The 20,010-nt window shown below is 39.1% G+C and overlaps 3 protein-coding genes across 3 annotated transcripts; 2 read left to right on the top strand and 1 right to left on the bottom strand.

The window, feature by feature from the left end:
* Positions 1-287: 287 nt before the first annotated feature.
* On the bottom strand, positions 288-5,205 carry LOC135084138 (facilitated trehalose transporter Tret1-like). Its single transcript, XM_063978880.1, has 4 exons — positions 5,115-5,205; positions 4,625-4,760; positions 3,787-3,929; positions 288-3,036 (listed from the first exon to the last, which is right to left on the bottom strand). The coding sequence occupies exons 1-4, from the start codon at positions 5,154-5,156 to the stop codon at positions 1,852-1,854; spliced, it is 1,506 nt and encodes a 501-aa protein (XP_063834950.1). The 5' UTR covers positions 5,157-5,205; the 3' UTR covers positions 288-1,851.
* A 1,806-nt stretch (positions 5,206-7,011) lies between these two features.
* LOC135084017 (facilitated trehalose transporter Tret1-like) lies at positions 7,012-10,834 on the top strand. The gene is made up of 4 exons (XM_063978757.1): positions 7,012-7,262; positions 8,525-8,660; positions 9,435-10,691; positions 10,734-10,834. The coding sequence occupies exons 1-4, from the start codon at positions 7,215-7,217 to the stop codon at positions 10,745-10,747; spliced, it is 1,455 nt and encodes a 484-aa protein (XP_063834827.1). The 5' UTR covers positions 7,012-7,214; the 3' UTR covers positions 10,748-10,834.
* Positions 10,835-15,620: 4,786 nt separating this feature from the next.
* LOC135084160 (facilitated trehalose transporter Tret1-like) lies at positions 15,621-19,498 on the top strand. The gene is made up of 3 exons (XM_063978905.1): positions 15,621-15,725; positions 16,310-16,445; positions 17,660-19,498. The coding sequence occupies exons 1-3, from the start codon at positions 15,684-15,686 to the stop codon at positions 18,937-18,939; spliced, it is 1,458 nt and encodes a 485-aa protein (XP_063834975.1). The 5' UTR covers positions 15,621-15,683; the 3' UTR covers positions 18,940-19,498.
* The last annotated feature ends 512 nt before the right edge of the window (positions 19,499-20,010 follow it).

Raw genomic sequence — 20,010 nt, 5'->3', positions numbered from 1 at the left:
AAATCGACTATACATAGATCTAATTTTGATTGCTTAACTTAAATAAGTTACATTAATCTAAGTAAATGTAATACACGTTTATATCGTTTAATATGATTTAGTTTCTCGTAATATCAATTCTTAATCAATCAGCACTGATATTTAGACATCTGTAATGTATTAAATGTGATGTTAAAAAATATATTTTAATGTTGACTCGTGATTAGGAGGCTTTATAAAGATTTCCACTAATACATTCGCTGTTTATTCCGAGCCCAATGACAATTCTTTTGTAAGCGAAAATGAACTTAAACGCTTAAAAAAGAAAGCTTTTATTTATGTACAGGTAACCACGGCAGATGCCGCGAGCCATTTTTTTAATTTAGTCCAAGTTTTTTTTATTAAATTTAAAAGTTTTGGCTTGTTATAGATTTAGGTTTTGTGCTGGCGCGGTTTCTTACACATCATTAATATAAAGAGTTTTCTAATTTGTACGAGTACGAATGTTGCATCGTGTTATATCGAATACAAGGAGCAAGTATGTTTGATCCTTAACGACAAATCTTGTTTGCTAATCTGTTCTAGTTCTTATTGGTGTGAGAAATAGTCAATATTGTTACGTTTTTGCGTTGTTGCCAGACAGTTGTTTTTAGACAACTATTTTTTTATTTTGTGTAAAAAACCATGCCATTTAAGAAATTGGCTGTTAAATTGTAAGTAGCGAGTCACCTGGCCTTTTATTATCCGTTCGTTTGATCTCTGCCCCAGGGCGCGCTGTCCGATCGAATTGTCATGCGGTCGGATCGACTCGAGATCGTTTCTGTTTCGTTCAAGTATCAAGATTTGTTCGTCACCCTCCAATTATAGGGTGTCATAGTTTTGTCTATAAAATTTTTGAGTGAATAATTTTTCTTATCAATGGCCTCGGTAGTAAATTTATAGCGATAGGAAGTTCTAATTTGATATATTGTTCACATTAGATCTGATATTTTGTAGTCAGATAAATCACATTCGGCCAAATCAATATGATGATAGGGTTTTTACAACTCTTATCTACATTTTATCTGACAATAAAAAATCGGATTTGTTAATTACAATCGATGCGATCTCGATTCGATTACGATCACAACCCGGTCTGATCTGAAGCTGAACCCATGTATGAAACGTGTACAGAGTGTAGCGAACATCGCCTGTGCAACTATACTGGAGACACCGCGACCATTTGTATAGCAAATTTTGTATTAAATTGTACATTTTCCAAATTTTGTCGCCATTGCGACCGTTACTGGCTAGCTCACCACGTATGGTTGGACAGGGCGACTGTTGTGTACCAAATAATATAGAATATTATAGAAAAATACTTTGTGGTTTTATTTAACAGGTCCCCATTCGGATATTGGAAATGGTTGCCTGATGTAAGTTAATGGTTTGAAATTAGTAACAATCAAAAGCAAATGATATGTATGGTGTTACGGAAAATATACCTATGTTTCCCTTGAGACTATAAAAAGATTAGAGAAAAGGTGTTTACAAACAATAGAAAAAAGAGAACTCGGATTCGTAACTCATCTATCGTCTAACTCATTTGGTCACGATGACCTGAAAAAGTGGCAGTGTATATGTCAACAGCCTTCTTTTGTCTATCGTCATACTCCATCCGAGCTAAGAAAGATGATATCAACTCGTAGCATACAAAAAACAAAGATAAAAACATCTTTAAACTAAATACGTAACGCAAGTAACAGATAAGGTCATCTTATCGTGTCATCTTGGCTTAAAATATTTTGAGTATTTTGGTATCAACTTGTGACGCGTGTTATAAGAGTAGGTACGTGATCCGGCACAGCTGAGATTAGCCGAATATTCTGTACCTCACTCGTTCAAAAACCCTGCGCTGCCAGTCCATTCTGACTCCTTCCTCTTGAAAATCATCACAGGATCTGCTTGCATAGATTTCCTCACTTCAATCTCTTCGGGAGCCAACGGTTTCCCTCTGAACTCGTCTTCGATCTCCTGCAAAGTCCTTCCTTTCGTCTCGGGCAGCGTGAACCAAACGACAACAAGGTTGTAAAACAGAACTGCGGCAAAGATCAAGTACGTTCCATTCAGTCCCACACTATCCACTAACCCAGGGAACGTTTTGAGGACAAGGAACATGCACCCGGATAAAGAGACCATGCCTATCATTCCACCTATACCTTTGTACTCCAGCGGGAATACCTCTCCTGCAATGACGTTCGGGAGAGGAACCGTTCCGGTTGAAACAGCAAAATATAGAAGATTGATGAGAATTGCTGGCAACACAACGCTTTCTCCTGATATCCAATTCTGGTTTCTGGAATACACATAAACAGCAATCGCCAGATGGCTGCAAACGCTTATACCGCCTGTAGCAAACATCATGGTGCGTCTTTTAGCTCTATTGATGACGTAAACTGCTGCAGAATTTGATACTATTCTTTGAATATCTAGCACAACCATCCAGAGGTGAATGTTCGCTCCGGGTCCCATGAGATGAGTTAAAATCTTCGTGCAGTAAGCTGCCATCGTCGTTCCACCAGAAAACTGGAGCATGGCGTTCGCGTGAATCATTACAATGATCGGCAAATAAAATTCCCTCTTCTTTATGGTGTCTCTGATACTTTTCAAGCGATTCTGTCTAACACTTTCACCGATGGTTTTCTTTTCCATCAGAATTCTGGCATGGATCATGGCTTCTAGCTCTTCATCTTCGTCATCGCCTCTCATCCACTTGAAGACTTTTCTGCAGTCGTCGTACCGTCCTTTAGAGGCCAGCCAGCTGGGAGATTCAGGGCAATATATGGTCATAGCGAAGCTGATAATTGAGAAGAACATGCAGATGATAGCGGTGGTCTTCCAGCTGAGTAGAGAGCCGAGCAGATGGACGAAGAAAATGCCGAAAGCTTGCGCAAGGGACACCGTGGTCAGGAAGGCCCCTCGGTTCTTGGGGCTGGTGTATTCTCCGATAAGGACGGAGCGGAGAGGGTAGAGCATTCCGAAAGATAATCCGCAGAGCATCCTTCCGATGAATATTGCCTGGAAAGATAAAGAGACATTTTTAAACGATAAAAAACTAAGTATTGAATCTCTCAATGTGATTAAAGTTTTCCTCCTTTCTTGACTAATCAGGCACATAATGCCTACAGCCGACCAATAATCGAACAATTAGTATGTTAATTGACGTCAACCGTCGATGGTGAGCAGACTGCAGAAGCAGTAAAATTTAAATGAAGTTAAAAAATACAGCTTTGACTTAATTGCGAAGATGTTTCTCCCTCACTCCTATGCATTGAAGTAAATGATACTTGCAAACAAAGCTACAGTAATGATAATAAGTTACGAGACCGGTTGTTATGGAAACCCTTTGGCCTCCCCTTTGTCCAGCAGTGGACGGCACTAGATTGAAACGAAGATTTTTTTTTTTTTTAAAGATTATTAGCAATTTTTATTGCACAAATTACTAATACTCCCGTTAGCCACTCGTGTTAAGCTAAATATTAGTTTGTGTTACGTGTGGCCTCACCACAACAGTCGAGCGGCGGTGGCTCGGATCTCGAGTCGGCCAGTCCGACCCCTTCACCGTTCGGCTATCGTGGCTAAATAATTAATGTCGTGGAAAATAATTACCAAAAAATTAGTAAAAGAGAATGTCAACTGAAAGCTAGTGGCAGCGATGGTGATAGTCCATCCAATCGTGACGGGCGTGATGACGGCGTAGTGCGCGGTCTTGCGGCTGCAGACCATTAATAATAGGTACCTAATTTAATAAATGAAAGGGTACGTCACCTGAAAGCTAGTGGCAGCGATGGTGATGGCCCAGCCAATGGCGACGGGCGCGATGACGGCGTAGTGCTCAGTCTTGCGGCTGCAGCTCATGAGGTGAAGCATGATGAAGGCCCCCGCCATCATCACGATGCCGGTGATCGATGCTGGAAAGAATACCGAAACATTTGAGCTGTTTAAGTTTGAGCTGTCCAGCTGAAACTTAAGAGAGCTTTCACATTTAGGCGATTTAGAAATGCGCGACTGACGCGAAAATTTCTTACTATATGACAGCGGATACATGCCTTCACATTATAAAAACGCTGCTGCCGCGCTGTTGTCGCGCTTCTGACGCCCTAATGTGAAAGCGCTCAAGTAGCTCCAACATGTGGTATCAAAATAAAGGTTTGTATTTAACGGTTTCATATTTAAACGGTTCATCATCACCATTATTTCAGCCACAGGACGTGCACTAAACATAGACCTCCCCAATGATTTCCATGTCGCGCGGTTGGTAGCGACCTGCATCCAGCGCCTTCATGCTACCTTTATGAGGTCGTCGGTCCACATTTTGGGTGGACTCACCTTCACTAAAGTTTCAAATTCATCATCAGACGAAGTAAGTAGGCACACGGCAAATCAATCAGCCAGTTAAGTGTTCAAGTTTTGTCTTTCTTATCTTACAAACTAAAACTGTTCAAGGCTTAAGGTTAAAGAAAGGCTGCAGTGCGGGAGGAATGGCGACGTTGTGAGGCTTGCCACCGGACCTGGTGTGACAACCACGACCACTTTGGCAAGAGTGTACCGACGAAGAAGAATAAGAAGAAAACTGTTCAAGTACGAAATGTATCAACCAGCCTACCTATCCAAGACTCTTGCTCCTTGGTGAGCTGGATGGGCGAGGAAGGCTCATGCAGCTGCGGCAGCAGGATGGCTGGGAAGCCCAGCACGCAGCCGTGGCCGATGATGTTGATGCCCACCGCCGCAGTCACGAAGCACTGTACATAAGGTATGTAACTGAACTATGATCCATAGACAACTGCGAGCAAGTTTGCACTTTAGGGGAGACCGAGTTGTAAAAGTAAATTTCTCTGAACCTATGACAAAATTTTAAAGAATTATCCTTAGCATAAATAAACTTCCCTTCAGTAATAAAGTGCAAACTTACTCGTAGCTATGAATTCTGGATAGAATACAAGATAAATATATTTGGATAATTTGCGCGGGAACCGTTAAAGTTTACTACCAGTCAGTTGTAAAGTTAGACAAGGAGATCGCATGTCGTTTCACGGTGTTAACATTAAATATTTTCATAACAATTTAAACAAGTAAAAATAAATAAAATAACTAACTTGCTTCTGAAACGGCGAGAACCTGCTATTTTTGCTCGACATCGCACCAAAATTGACCTATTCACTTCACATGTCTTTGATCTTCTAAAGCAATAAAATAATCTTCCTTCTTTTCCAATTCGACGATTAGATAAATCACCCGATAACTTATTCAAGTAATCATTATCTTCAGTTATCGTAGTATTACTAATATAGACAGAGAACCTGATTGTTTGACTAGTTTTGGGTCATAAATCGCCTTGGTGACGTCATTATTTTTAATAAGGCACAAAAACAAAATATGATATAAGTGTAAGTAGGTAATCATAGTTTTAACAAAAAATGATATGAATCTTACCTACGACCTGTGCTACCTGCTGTTTTGAGCAGTTCACTTGATCAGTTGTGCGTATGCACGACCACATGGTTCTACTCGTCTCAAATCAAAAATATTTTATGAACGTCAAAATACAGTAAAAAAGACGTAGCCCTTATGGGAACGTTACGTCTCCTTTTTTTTTGGGCCCTACCAGAGCGCTTCGAGACAAACATAATATGGCAAGTGCTGAGAAGAAACGCCGGAACAAACTCAACTGTTGATCTAACTCAGTAGGTAACTAGCTACTTCATATAATTTTTATTCCGATGCAGTTGTCATTAAAAAAAACCGTGTGCGGACTGTAAACAGACGACTACCATCCAGCTCAAAACGACTTATTTGAAAGATCCCTAAATATCATGAATTACCTATTAAGAATTATAAACGAAGTCAAAGAGAGTCACTAGTTCGTTATTTTTAAAGATAGCGTTTCGCCGATATTGATCTCTATTTACGTAAATATCTTGCAAATTGAAGCCATCTCAATTTTTATCTCATTGCGTTTTTGTTTGATAATTTTCTAGTTGAACTTTGGGTTCTACGTAGTACCTGTGGTACTAAAATAATCCCCGCTGGCGCCACCTGTTAAAAGCTTTGCGTAAAAAAAGAACCGTAATTTTTATTTTTATTTGTAGGGTAGGCTGAAATGTTTTACTCGAATACGAACCAAGTGCAAAGTGAAGGCAGTGTGATTCGTGACTCGGATTAATTCGCATTTTTGCTGGAGTTAATTTCCAATAAATTAGCAATCTTTCCGGAAGATTTGCAACTTATATTCTGTTTCGAAGTACTCACAATTGAAATGTGTGATTGGTGAGAGACGACTAAGTATTGGTGAATTTTTGGTGTAGTAGGTAGTGTACCTCTCATTGTGTTGTGTATAAAAGGTATCCAGGTATCCTTATTATTTAAGTACAAGACAAGGTGTGATTGTTGGTGACAGACGAGGAAGATCGAGTCTGTACAAGGTGAGATTTTTATTTTGCTTTTACTGTTTTTATGTGGACTGTCCCGCAGAAGACAAGGTGGACCGACGACATCGTAAAGGTAGCAGGAAGGCGCTGACGCAGGACGCCGCTACCAACCGGGCAGCATGGAAAGCATTGGGGGAGGCCTAAGTTCAGCAGTGGACGTCATATGACTGAGATGATGATGATGATGATTTTGCAGACAGAAAATTAAATAAGTAATCTGGCCTTTTTAACCAAACAATGTAGGTAGGTACATACTCGTACCTATTACTCGTACATAATAATCAATGAAATTCAACCTTGCTCGTATCATCTTAAAGGCGAATCTTCTTAATGTTAAAATAATCCGGTTTTTAGCAGTAGATGGGTCAATATTTACTCATTTTATCAGTGGTTTGTTACAATATTTGAACAGATGGTATTATTAATTACATATTTTAACAAGTAAGTTGGTACTAAATAAATCAGCTGATTGTTTAATGCAGAAAAATTACGACAGTTTATTACGTTTGACGCCTTTTGTCTTGAAGTCATATTATGTGCGCACGCGCACACATAATGGCTAAATCCATCGCCTCGTACAAAATAATTATAAAGAGTACCTAATCATTCTATTCCATACTCTTACTCGTTCAAATGTGTCTAACTTTTAATTTAAAATTACCTACAATAGAATATTTTATTCTAAAAGGTCTTTGCAAGTTACACAAAAAATACTTCGTGTAAATTTTTTATGTGCCACATTTTGTGAAAATGCATTTAATTTGAAGAATGATGACGGGTAAATCGACACAATGGATAACACCATTCACCAGACAGGTATGGACCTTTTTTATTTTCAAGTTTTATTGACTTTTAGATTTTTAAATGTATGAAAATTTTAGTAACACAATTATTACTATCCCGTTTTTGATATGAAAGTTATTCTGTTAAACTGTTCATTTTTTACGCCTTAACCAACGGTATTTTACCGAAAAGGAAGAAATTACGCAAAAAAAACTTTTTAGCCCTATGAGCTGCCGACTTTACAACAGCGAAAGATCGTCATGTCCAGCAATGGACTTCTAATAATGGCTAAAATTAATTGGATTCGTTTCAAAGACATTTCTAAGATATTTGTATGATTTTCTATCCTTGCACATTCATTTCATTGAATTCAAATAATTTATTCAGTACATAGCCCCTTTTCAGGGCACTTTTTACACGTCCCACATATAGCTTGCCCTACGACCACTTCGGGACAACATATGGGCTGGTGCTAAGAAGAAGTGGCGGAAGAAACTTATGCCCGTTTTCACCATCAAGCCCTAATTTTTAAGTGATCCTTAAGGTAACAAATAACAGGAATTTTGTTTACATAGGGGTCACTTAAAAATTAGGGATTGCTGGTGAAAACGGGCATTAGTCACCTTTGTCAGCCTCTTTCATTGTTTTTGGATTTTTTAGGTTCTTTGTAACACTAGGTCAATAGGTAGGTATACCTACCTAGTTAGAACATAGATAAGACTTAAATACTAATTCAGAAGCATCAGCAACAGCATCGAATTTAACTAAAATACCTACCTACAACTTTATCAGAACAAAAAGATGAGTCGTATGCCTTTGGCTGTCTAAAAATGTAATGAATACACCTAGATAGGTTTCCCTCACCATTATCAATTCAAATACAGGTATGGTATTTGAATTGATAATGGTATTTTGAACTGCAAAGAAAGGTGATCCTTCCTAAAAAATAAGTGGTAATTTTTTGCATTTAGGGGCAATACTATACAATACGTAGGTAGAGCCTCCATTTGCATGAAAATTTAGTCTCAAAAGCGCTCTCGTTAACATTATCAGGTCATTTCATTCTTCACTACGACTCTCTTAAATTTACTAGAGGCATTGCTTAAAGATTTTTTTATTCAAGGTACCTAGACATTCTGTCAACAATCTCGAGAATGAAGTTCCAAATCGATAGGCTACCGGTGTGGGTAGACGCTAGATGCCAGTCGGCTAATCTGGAAAAATGGCTGAAATTATGTTCAGCAGTGGGAGTTGAATGGCTGAAATGATGATGCTGATGATGTTATCCATTTCAGTGCTATGTCACCATGGGGGTGTCTCTTAGCATGATGCAGATGGGCCTTATTATGGGGTTCTCCACCATCCTCCTGCCTCAGCTGAAGTCTCCCGGTTCCTCGATACCCATTGATGATAATTATGGGTCATGGATAGGTAAGCCAGTAGTTTTAGCTAGTGCTTAAGTTATAGGTGTTTTTACTCCGAATATTGTGAGCTCGTACCTCGCTTTAAATTACATTTTTTTATTAGATTACTAGCTTTTGTCCGCGGCTTCACCCGCGTGAAATTTAATGTCCGTTCAGTACTTTTTGCGTGAAAGAGTAACAAACATCCAGACATCCAAACTTTCGTATTTATAATATTAGTAGGATAGGCCCCTTTTAGGGCACTTATACTAGTCTCAAATAGAGCTTGCTCTACTAAGTACTACTTTAAGGCACAATTAATTTAGTTCAGTTTATCTTAAAGACAAATTACGGAATATAATTGTCATGTTAGCTTTCCAAATCTAGGTAGCCTATACTTTAACATCATGTGAGTGTAGTTGAGTGTACCGTAAAACAGTTGAAATAATATTTGTCTTAAATAGACCGCAATTTGCCTGTGTAATGTCAACAAATTCTACCGTATTTATTGTCTGGATAACAATGTATCAAGTCTTCAACACAATGGAAATCACGCGGTTGCTATAATTTTGCTGGTTGAATACGTAATTTCAAACAATATTTATCAATGAAAACAAACATAGGCAGATGATAAAGTACCGCGGTTACTGTTTGTAACCTTATGTAATCTGTCTGTAACACTGGTGTTGGAATACGATTTAAAATTTAGTTAATATTTTTCTTGCACGTGTAATTTACCATCTATAGAAATAGTTAATTTGATATCAAACGATCTCCATAAATTTCATTTTTTACATTTCAGCATCTCTACCTGCTGTCACCATCCTCATCGGTAATTTCACCATCCCAAGCATCATGGGGCAGTTCGGGAGGAAAATTGCCAGCCTGACCTGCATTTTCATCACCATCGCTGGCTGGATCAGCGTCTACCTAGCCAGTGACGTCATCTCCCTTCTAGCAGCTAGAGGCTTGCAAGGAATCGCCCTAGGCATGGTCTCCGCGTTAGGACCAGTTCTCATCGGAGAATACACTAGTCCTAAAAATAGGGGTGCCTTCCTCATGACCATTTCCATTACCATTGGAATTGGAGTACTAGCTGTACACGTTTTAGGTTCATATTTGCGTTGGCAGACTGCAGCGCTGATTGTGATAGCCATGACTGTGGTAGACTTATTGATTGTTATATCCTCACCAGAATCTCCAGCCTGGTTGGCTGATCAGGGAAGGTTTGAGGAGTGTACTGTGATCTTTAGATGGCTAAGAGGTGATACAGAGGAAGATGAATTAGAGAAAATGATCAAAACAAGCACGGCGTTACGGAAAGAGAAAGACGATGTTGCTACAGCAGATGCATGCTTAGTGAAGATGTGGAATAACATAAAAGATTTCAGATTGACGCTAAAGAGGAACGAATTTTACAAACCGATCGTAATAATGTTGCATATCTACACCATGGCTCAATGGTGTGGTCTCCACGTCCTAGCGTCATATGGTTTTGTCCTGATACATAACACCATAGGCACCAACATCAACGTGCCTTTGATGATCATATCATTAGATTGCAACAGAATAATATCAAACACTATTGCTCTGATTTTAATCAGGAAAATAAGAAGAAAATTCATGATGTTTTCGACTATTGGATTGAATATTGTATGTTTGCTAGCCGTAGCAGGGTACACGTATTCGAAAACTTACAATCTGATCACTTTGGACAATGAGTATGTGGGCATTGCGTTGCTCCATATAATGACATTGTCGATGGGGATGGGATGTCTCCCTATTTCGTTTATCCTGGCAGGGGAAATCCTGCCGTTGCAATTCAAGAGTTTAGCGGGAGGGATCAGCTCCTCCTTTTTCTCCCTGAACATGTTCATTGCCCTCAAAACTCTCCCACTTTTGATGAACAGTATTGATATCCATGGAACTTTTACTGCCTATGCTGTACTGTTGATATATTGCCTGACTGTGGTTGGGTGTATGCTGCCAGAAACTAAGGATAAGACTTTGCAAGAAATTGAGGAAGAATTTAAAGGGAAGAAGAAACCAGTGCCTTTAGGTTAAATAAATAAATGACCAATAGAACCTAAATGACCAATAGGTTTGACACCATAATAAGAAGGCGGATTATTCCGAGACTTTATACTTAATCTAAGTACCTACACAAACAATATTTAGAGAAATAAACACATTTTGAATGGGTTAATGACTAATTACTTTTCCTTTCAGATATCTATAGTAATTTGATGGTTAACCATACTTATTGATCGGATTCATAAAGCTTTCCATAAAATGAATCGCAATTCGTCTGTATTAAGAATTTGCCTTTCAATAACTTTCAGGTATTTTTACAAGTTTTAAGTTTTGAGCATTACCAGCCTTAAGTCCTGAAACTTTAATTTTGTTTTTTCTTAATGTAAATTAGGTTGAAAATGAAGTACCTACTTGTATTGAGTTTGAAGAAAGGCACTGCCTTCTATAATTTTTTTGCACATGCGTAGATCCCCCATAGGTACTAAGAGTTAAGCAAATAATCACAAAACTTAGGATCATTTACAAGCTCTTGATTAGTTTTGCTCTTTTATCTAATTCCAAGTTTGCTGTAACTGTTTTATACTATTTATAATAAACTAGATAGCAAACTTAATTACAGCAATCAGTCCCGGCTTCATTGAGACACATGCATATTAATGTCATTGATCTTGACCCAGTTATCGGGGACTTTAGCGACGCTAACTTTTAATTTAAATCAAGTGTTTTACCCGTGTTTTGTTAGCAACTGACCTACCCTTTGAATTTTTAATCCATAAAGAAAGAAAGAAAGATACATTTATTACAATGGACATTACACAAATACAGGCAATTACATAGACATGACAGTGGCACATAATAATAAAAGAAGAAAAAAATAAAAACAAGAGTAAACTGAGCAGTGCCACCCATTCACCAACAAGATGCCCACTGCAACGGGACCCCACTCAGCATATGCCGTGGCCCACGGTGACGAAGGCCACGGCGCTGGTTTTCAGTGTGCCCCATGCCGAGTGAGGGTCACGGACCATAAACGAAGACATATTTTAAGACATTTATTTTTCATCTAAAACACGTTCACTGTTCCAAGCTGTTAAAAAAGACCACCGATAAGCATTTCCACAACGACCGGTCCGGCTGCCGGACCGGATTTTCAGGCCATAAGATTATAAAGCGCAATACACACTGAGCCCGCCGGGCCGCCGACAAAGCCCGGCGACACAACCCGGCGGCCTGTATGAAAAGAATCATGTCAGCAACATGCGCCCGCGGGTGTTACCCGCCGACATTTTGGCGGCTTGGGTACGCCTGCGCTCAGTTACCCGGCGACCCTCGACCTAGTGACGTGCTTGTATGCTGACTGCCAAACTCATCTCAAGCCGCCGACATGCCTCCGACCAAATTTTCCGACTTGTAATAAGTGAAGCCGCCAACTAGACCGCGGACAAAAAGTTTAATAATCCAAGGTTACGAATAGTTTTTTTACACCAATCACACCTGGTGTTATGTGAAATGTAACCTGGGGTGGTTTGTACCTACCTAACTGCCTAGTAATCGATTTACTGGTACTCTCGCGTAGAAGAGGCCTAGATTATAGTGACAAATGGCACAACAAATGGGTACCAGCTGTTACGAATAACGGTTATATCACATCGTGTCGGTAGTTAAGAACCTATAAATATTATGTTAACCTCGCTAACTAAATGTGTCTGTAAAAATGTTGATGTTTTGTCGGTATATTGTACTAAAACTTCAGTTTGAACATCGTGTGGCTACACTTAGGTACCTACTTCGCCAGGACTTGCGGCTATCCTCTTGGGGGTACTTGGGTCATTCCACCGACCAAGAAAATCACGTGTCCGGGGCCAAAAAGTACCCGAATATCATAATATTTTAGTAACAAATATTTTTATCTAATAGTATAACTTTGGTTCTTGTTGTTAAACCACAGAGATAGTTAATAATAGTTAACTAAGTAATTTAAAAAAAATCGTAAGTCGTCAAAAATTGATTACCACGACGTGTCCGCGCTCCCGATTTCAGAACAAATTTGCTCGTATAAATTAATCCGTTATTATTACCGCTTTCAATGCTTATGTAATCGATTACTGATTAAATAAACATTGATAAATTAAATACGATATAACTATATGACTAAAAGGTTTTGTAAAATAACTATTTGAAGTTGTGTCCGGGCGTTAACCGTGATTACCCCGACACGTCACTAATGTGCGCCTACGTCCCTAGCTACGCAATTTAGAAACGAGCTTTATCCTCCCCCGTGAACCTTTAGTGGTGGCCTGCGTGCCGAGGTGATCGGTAATGCAACTCGTCGCAGGATTTCGGAGTTATCGGGATAAGAATATGATTACCCCGACCTTGGTTCAGTGCACGGTTGATTTACTCTATCCTGTTTTTTTAGGTTTCTTTACATGGAAAGTTCTTGAGAATGTACAGGAATAATGGTCCATGTAACCGCATTTTTGTGTATTAAAACATATGGGATTCAACTTACAGATTGGGCAGGGCTCAGGATAAACCTTAATTTTTTGACTACCCCGACTTTTGTCACCGAGTAATCAATAATACTGTAATTTTACTAATGAATGATTAACTAAATAACGTTTAATAAGCAAAATTACCCTTTACTAAAATGAAATCCTATCTCCTATTAATACATACTATTATCCCTCAAAATTGACAAGACCCCTGGACTCGACCTTATCACCGCTGAAATGCTGTAAGCCGATGTAAACTCCGCCGTTAACGTCCTGACACCTGTCTTCGAAAACATCTGGATGGAAGAGGAACTCCCAGACGACTGGCATAAGGGGCTTCTAATTATTGTGCCGAAAAAAGGGTAAAGCAAGGGTATCAGTACCGGAAGACCCAAGAGATGCGAGTGGAGAGATCTGGAGTGAGGATTTGCACACCGTTGGTGCAGAGGATGTCCAACGAGTCCACAATTTCACTTACCTCGGGAGCATCGTTTCAGAGTCTGGAGGTACCGAAGAGGACATCACTTCGCGCATTGCCAAGGCCAGAGCTACCTTCGCACACCTTCGAGCCGTATGGCAGTCACGGAAATTGACCCAAGCAAGATCAAAATATTCGGGTCCAACGTCAAACCAGTTCTGCTCTATGGGCGTGAAACGTGGAAGGTCACTAAGGTTATCTCGCACCAGCTGCAGATCTTCTTCAGCCGCTGTCTTCGCCGAATTCTCCAAAATCTTCAAACGACGAACTTTTGGAACGCTGCCACGAAATACCGATCTTTCAGCAGAATAAACGCTGCAAGTGGAACTGGATCGGCCACACTCTCCGAAGGGACCCCGATCACATCCTCAAGCAGGCTCTAGATTGGAACCCCCAGGGAAAATGCAAACGTGGTCGCGCCAAAAAAACATAGCGGCGCACTGTTAAGACTTGGAGCGAGATCAAACACGAAGCTCAAGACCGAATGCCATGGAGGACTGTTGTGGACGCCTTCTGTCCCATATAGGAGACATAGGACATTGAGTCACTAATATTATAATGTATATGTATGTTTTTTACTCTTTTACGCAACAACTACTCAACAGATTTTGTTGAAACTTTACAATATTGTCGTTTATACATCAAAATAACAAATGGCTAGTTATAATAACATTTATTTTACCATAACTTAAAAAAAACCTTAGAAAATAAAATATTTTGTTTTATTTTTGATTACTCTGACTCCCAACTTTGATTACCCCGACCATGAAAATTTTGATGTCGCATAACTTTTTATAACTGCTTGCTACAGATGGGCCAATATAAAAAATATGCTCGTAATAATGTCTATTTTGAAATGTTTTACCTAAACTTACTCTAAATTCAAAAATAAAAAAGGTCGGGGTAATCAACAAAATAATCCAGATCCGGAGAATGACCGACTTACAGGCGATTACAGTTATTATATTAACAGACTAAAATAATTACCTACCTATTATTTTATCATAAGTACTAAGTGGTAGTTTGTCGACTAAAACATTTGCGCGCCTAATATTTTCTCAAGCTCTCGCTCGACAAAAGATGTTGCGTTATCAATCAGAAAGTTACTGAACACTAATATCACAGAATAATAATAAGTATGCTAATATCTCATTATTTTCTGGACAGTTTTTCTAGTGATAATTTTTGACTATGAGTCCATAACAAACACATTTTAAAGGGAATTTTAAGGGAGTAATGACAAACCCGATCAAAATTCGTAAAGCTCTACTAAGTCATAGTTTAGAGCCGCGAACCAAGGACGCCCAGTGCGTAACGCGAGTAGATTCAGTAGGTTTGTTTCTTTATTTCTTCACAAGAAAGTAAGTGAAACTATTGTTTCCAAATTTTGGATCATAGATGGCGCTGTGTGTATGTTACTTCACGCAAGCATTTTTTTCTAGACCAGGTGAAGTTACGACCTCAACAAAAAACAAGAGGCCCAAGTCTACAAAGAGACGACACATGAATTTAAAGAAGAAGGTGAAGGTACGGCCTCATGCTTGATCACCTCAAACCATAGCTATTACCTTAAGCTTCCCATACATGTTTAACTGTGACGCCCTTGGGAATTAGCCATTTTTACGGCCCAAAAGGATAAGTAAGTATGGTTTTCAAAACGTCGCTCAACTTTGGGAATTACTACTCTTTCTCTACATTTATTTTCAATCGCCTCACGATGCCCTTGGTATGATGCTGCGACGCACAGTTAGGGAAGCCCTGCCTTTAAGTATGAGTCCGAACTCTAGATCCTGCGTGCACGCAGCAGTGCACCGCAATTCTATGGCAATTAAATGGCTTTCATTTTACTATGCCGCCCGGCCATTGTTGCGTTAGGTATTTAATATGATGATTAAGTGATATCGTTTAATAACATGTGCTTACTGTCTGTTTTTCCCTTGGTAGTGATTAACGGTGGTATCGCCATACCGCGCCCGGTCAAATCGCGACGCGGACGATGCGATGTGTTTGTGATTAAATTAATATTAAATTAATAAAGTTTATCATGGCGGGGAACGAGAAATGGATTACACCGACTATGAAGCAGGTTGGTATTTTTTATATAATAACGGAGGAGCTTTTTGTTTACGAAAAACTTAAATTAGCTCTGATAGTTAAGTTGCACAATATTTTTAATAAACATTTACGAGTGGACCCTAAATTTTCTTCAGAATAAGTTTGTGATGGCAAATTACAAGTGTAATAATAATAACCAATAATAGTTAAGGCGCTCTAAGTAGTATTATTTGTGAATAATTATTTTTACAGAGCTTCATAGTAAGTATTTCATAACAATTTTAAATTCAAACGTGATTGTTATGGTAAAATCTATGCATCCATAATTTTGAAACAGGTTTAATGCCACTTTTGTCCACTGGTTTTGGTGTGATAAATTACTAGTATCCACCACTGTTTAATAGTGAATGGGGACGGCCAGTGGGTTATGTGGGACTCTCTGCCTGCTCACTAAAGGCGGGGCCTACCCACTAAAACCCGATGGTGTCCACCGGAGCCCAATTTAATGAAGCCGCGAGTTGGACCCTATAAACTTCCATGTAATGAAGCCGCGAGTTGTGTATGGACTATGGACCCTATAAACTTCCCTAACTTGTCCGATTTGTCAATTTCCAGATGTTCGTGGTGTTAGGAATCTCGCTCAACATGTCGGGTATGGGGGCCATATTGGGGTTCCCTGCTGTGCTGCTGCCACAGCTGAGGGCACCCGGTTCCCAGATCACTGTTGACAGCGTCTCTGGCTCTTGGATAGGTTGGTAAAAGACAAAGTAATAAAAGTAATTTCCTGTCTTAAAAAGCTTTTAAATAGTGCTTTTACACTTCCCATTTAAACTACCACTGCTTCAGGACGTTATTGTGGAATACGACTCGCTCTGATCGCGATTTGAACTCGAGTCATCTAATCCCGCAGGCGATTTTACCAACTATGCTACAACGATACGCTTAGAGCGGTTTCCCACTAGGTCCGATTGGAATTCTATCTGGATCTAGAAATCTTATAGAGTTAAATCGGATGAAGAAATGCGTAAACTACAACAGTTCTACATATTAGGTACTCCAGAAGTCCGGACCATAATAATTGTCATGGATTCGTATCGGACGCTTAGAAGAAGACTTGATTTTGAAACCTTCTTGATGATTAATGACCATGATGATATAGACCAGTATAAATCTGACTATTCGTGTTTTTCTACATTTATGTGTTGGCATATTTTTGTTATTTATTGCTTAAGACTTATATAAATTTAAATAAACGCGTCCGTTGAATCCTGTCGACATAGCAGCATGACTTAATTAATTATTGTCATTACTTGTAGTTACTTGTCTATTTGACCTTTTACGACTGTGTTTTAATAAAACACGAAAAAATAGAGTGTGCTATATTTTGTATCAGATTTTGCCCACGACTATAGCTTACAAATTATAGCTGACCTAATATGTTATTCTGATGTTATAAGTTTCATCAAAATCCGTTCAGTAGTTTTTGCGTGAAAGAGTAACAAACATACATCCATACATCAGTACAAACTTTCGCATTTATAATTTTAGCAGTATTTGAATGATACTGCTAACAAATTGACTGGTCAATATTTCATACTGATAACCTCTGTTAATATGACAGATAAGTAGCAGTTTTAATTAAGTGCCATTACGGTATAATTTTAATAAATAAGCTATTTGCTTATGTCGCGTTGAGACCCGTGTTTCTCTATTTTAGTTGAAATAAGCTATTTGAAGAAAATAGTTCAAGTTCGCAAATCTTACATTGTAATTTCCACTGTACGAGCAACACAAGTATATTATTAATTGTATTTAATTACTGCATTGTTGCAATTCAAACAAATTGTTTGTTTAGCGATTTTATATTTAATTTTATCAACTGTAGCGTCATAACTCAAAGTCTGCTCTTTATGATTATGTATTTTCTCTGCAACAGATAACATTTGTTTATGTTTTACTTTCCAGCTTCCATCGTGGGGCTTTCTCTCCTCGCGGGAAACCTCATGGTGCCCACTCTCATGGGCAAGTTCGGCAGGAAGATCGCCAGCCTCATCAGCTGTACCAACATCCTCGTCTGCTGGATCTGGCTAGTCCTGGCCACTGACGTCACCTCCATCCTCATCGCCAGAGCGTTACAAGGACTCTCTTTAGGCATTAACCTCTCACTCTCCCCTATCATGGTCGGCGAATTCACCAGCCCATCCAACAGGGGCATGTTCTCCTCAATAATGGCCAGCTCCATCACAGCTATGACCCTGCTGGTCCACGTCGCCGGATCTTACTTAGCCTGGCAGACAGCATCCCTAATTTGTGCTGCTATCAGTTTCACCAGTCTTGCCGTGTTGCTGTTCTCACCTGAGTCTCCAAGCTGGCTGGCCGATAAAGGAAGATTTGAAGATAGCCGGCAATCTTACCGCTGGTTGAGGGGAGACGCTGAGAACGAAGAGTTAGAGAAAATGCTAGAAGCACGGACAGTCAGAGATGAAAACACTCACAGAAATAATATTTTTAGTTACATTAAGAAAGCCTTCAGTAGACGGGAGTTCAACAAACCAGTGCTTATAATGATACACTTATACATGCTGTCTCTATGGTCAGGGATGGCGTTGTTAGTTGTGTATACGGTGGACACCATTCACGCTATAGTAGGAAACGATGTGGACGTAGCGCTGCACATAACGATTTTAGATGTCCAAAGAACGATATCCACGATATTTGGCTTGATTATAATTAAAAAACTCAAAAGACGGACTGTGTTAAGTGTAACTGTAGGTTTAAATTTTGCTACTTTAGTGTCTATAGCAGCATATACGTATATAAAAGCAAATACATCTTTGCCGTTTGATCATCCAGCAATTGGTCTTACTCTACTTCATATTCATATGTGTTCAATGTCTACGGGAGCTTTGCCGATGCCAATAATCATATCAGGGGAGTTATTTCCTCTGGAGTTCAGGAGTTTGGCTGGAGGGATCAGCGCCATAGCGTTTTCTGTGAACTATTTCTTGACTAGCAAAACTGTGATGCTTCTATACAACAGTATAGGGATATACGGGACATATGCGTTGTATGCAGCCGTGACTTTTTACTGTTTGGTGGTGATTTTGATATTTTTGCCAGAGACGAAAGACAGGACTCTGCAAGACATTGAAGAGGAATTTAGAGGGACTCCGAGAGTAAAATCTGCTGAGGACAATGCAGCAGCTATACCTTTAAATGCGAGTCATAAAGATGATGAGGTTTAATTGGAATCTGCTTTAATTTTGAGGCAGAATGATGGAAACTTGAAAGGAAATCTAGTCTTGATGATATTCCATTGAAGCTTTAAACGGGAGTAGGTATGGAGTAGAGTGTGAGCAAGTGGCATAGCCATAGGCATATTGCCACAGAATAATAATAAGTACTTCGTACAGGAGATTTTCTTCGCGAAGGTATTTAAAAAAAATTATACTCAATTTCGTTAACAATATGGTGTAATTTAGCTTGTCTTAAGAGTCGAGCACCATTTTGTTGACAAACGTCAGTGATCGGTACTGCGCCGAAGTCATAGGGCTGACTTCCGTAAAATGATGTGTGACGTGAGGTGCCAAACTGCAGAAAATAGCGGAGGAAATACATGACTAAGCATGAATTATCATGAATAACATTAACTACTTATTTACCTCTCAGTGTCTTCAGGCAACTTAAAAAAGTACATTCTGTGTTTTCTATGCGACCGGTAAACCGAAAGTTTAAGAGTACCTATAATATCCTCCAGTCATACCTACTTATAAGTTAAAAATAATTAAATTAATTTTAAACCAAGATTGACTTTTTTATTTTAAAGTTTTATAAATAAAAGCCTTCTATAAAGAGACCACCAGATGGCACCAGAATAAATTTTACATGTGACATCTTTTAGAAATCTGGGGGCACGGCAGTGCCCCCGCCAAGTCGAGCGCGAAGCAAACACTGCCGTACCATCCTTTACTGGAACCATTTCGCCGCATTTTCAGGCCCCTATTTGAGAACCTCTGGATAAGACCACAACGCAGAAATTTTCGCCATCTAGTAAGCTATAATCACATACTTCAAATCCAAAATTTCAAGCCTGTAGCTCATTTAGTTCCGAAGTTAAGCGAAAGCAAAGTTTCGTATTTACGACACTCACTCACTGATAATCATCAAAATAGAACTAGTACTTCCCGTAAACTCAGAGAGCTGAAATTTGGTACAGAGTTAGGGTTTAATGGCCACATAAAGGGAAAACTATAAAAACTAGGAAAATCGAAGATCTGGAGTAACACCACATTCATAATCAATACTACTCCGGCACC

Source organism: Ostrinia nubilalis, chromosome 25, assembly GCF_963855985.1.
Source record: "Ostrinia nubilalis chromosome 25, ilOstNubi1.1, whole genome shotgun sequence".
NCBI lineage: Eukaryota > Metazoa > Arthropoda > Insecta > Lepidoptera > Crambidae > Ostrinia > Ostrinia nubilalis.
The sequence above is the reverse complement of the archived record's forward strand: the minus strand, read 5'-3'. Positions and strand labels throughout refer to the sequence as shown.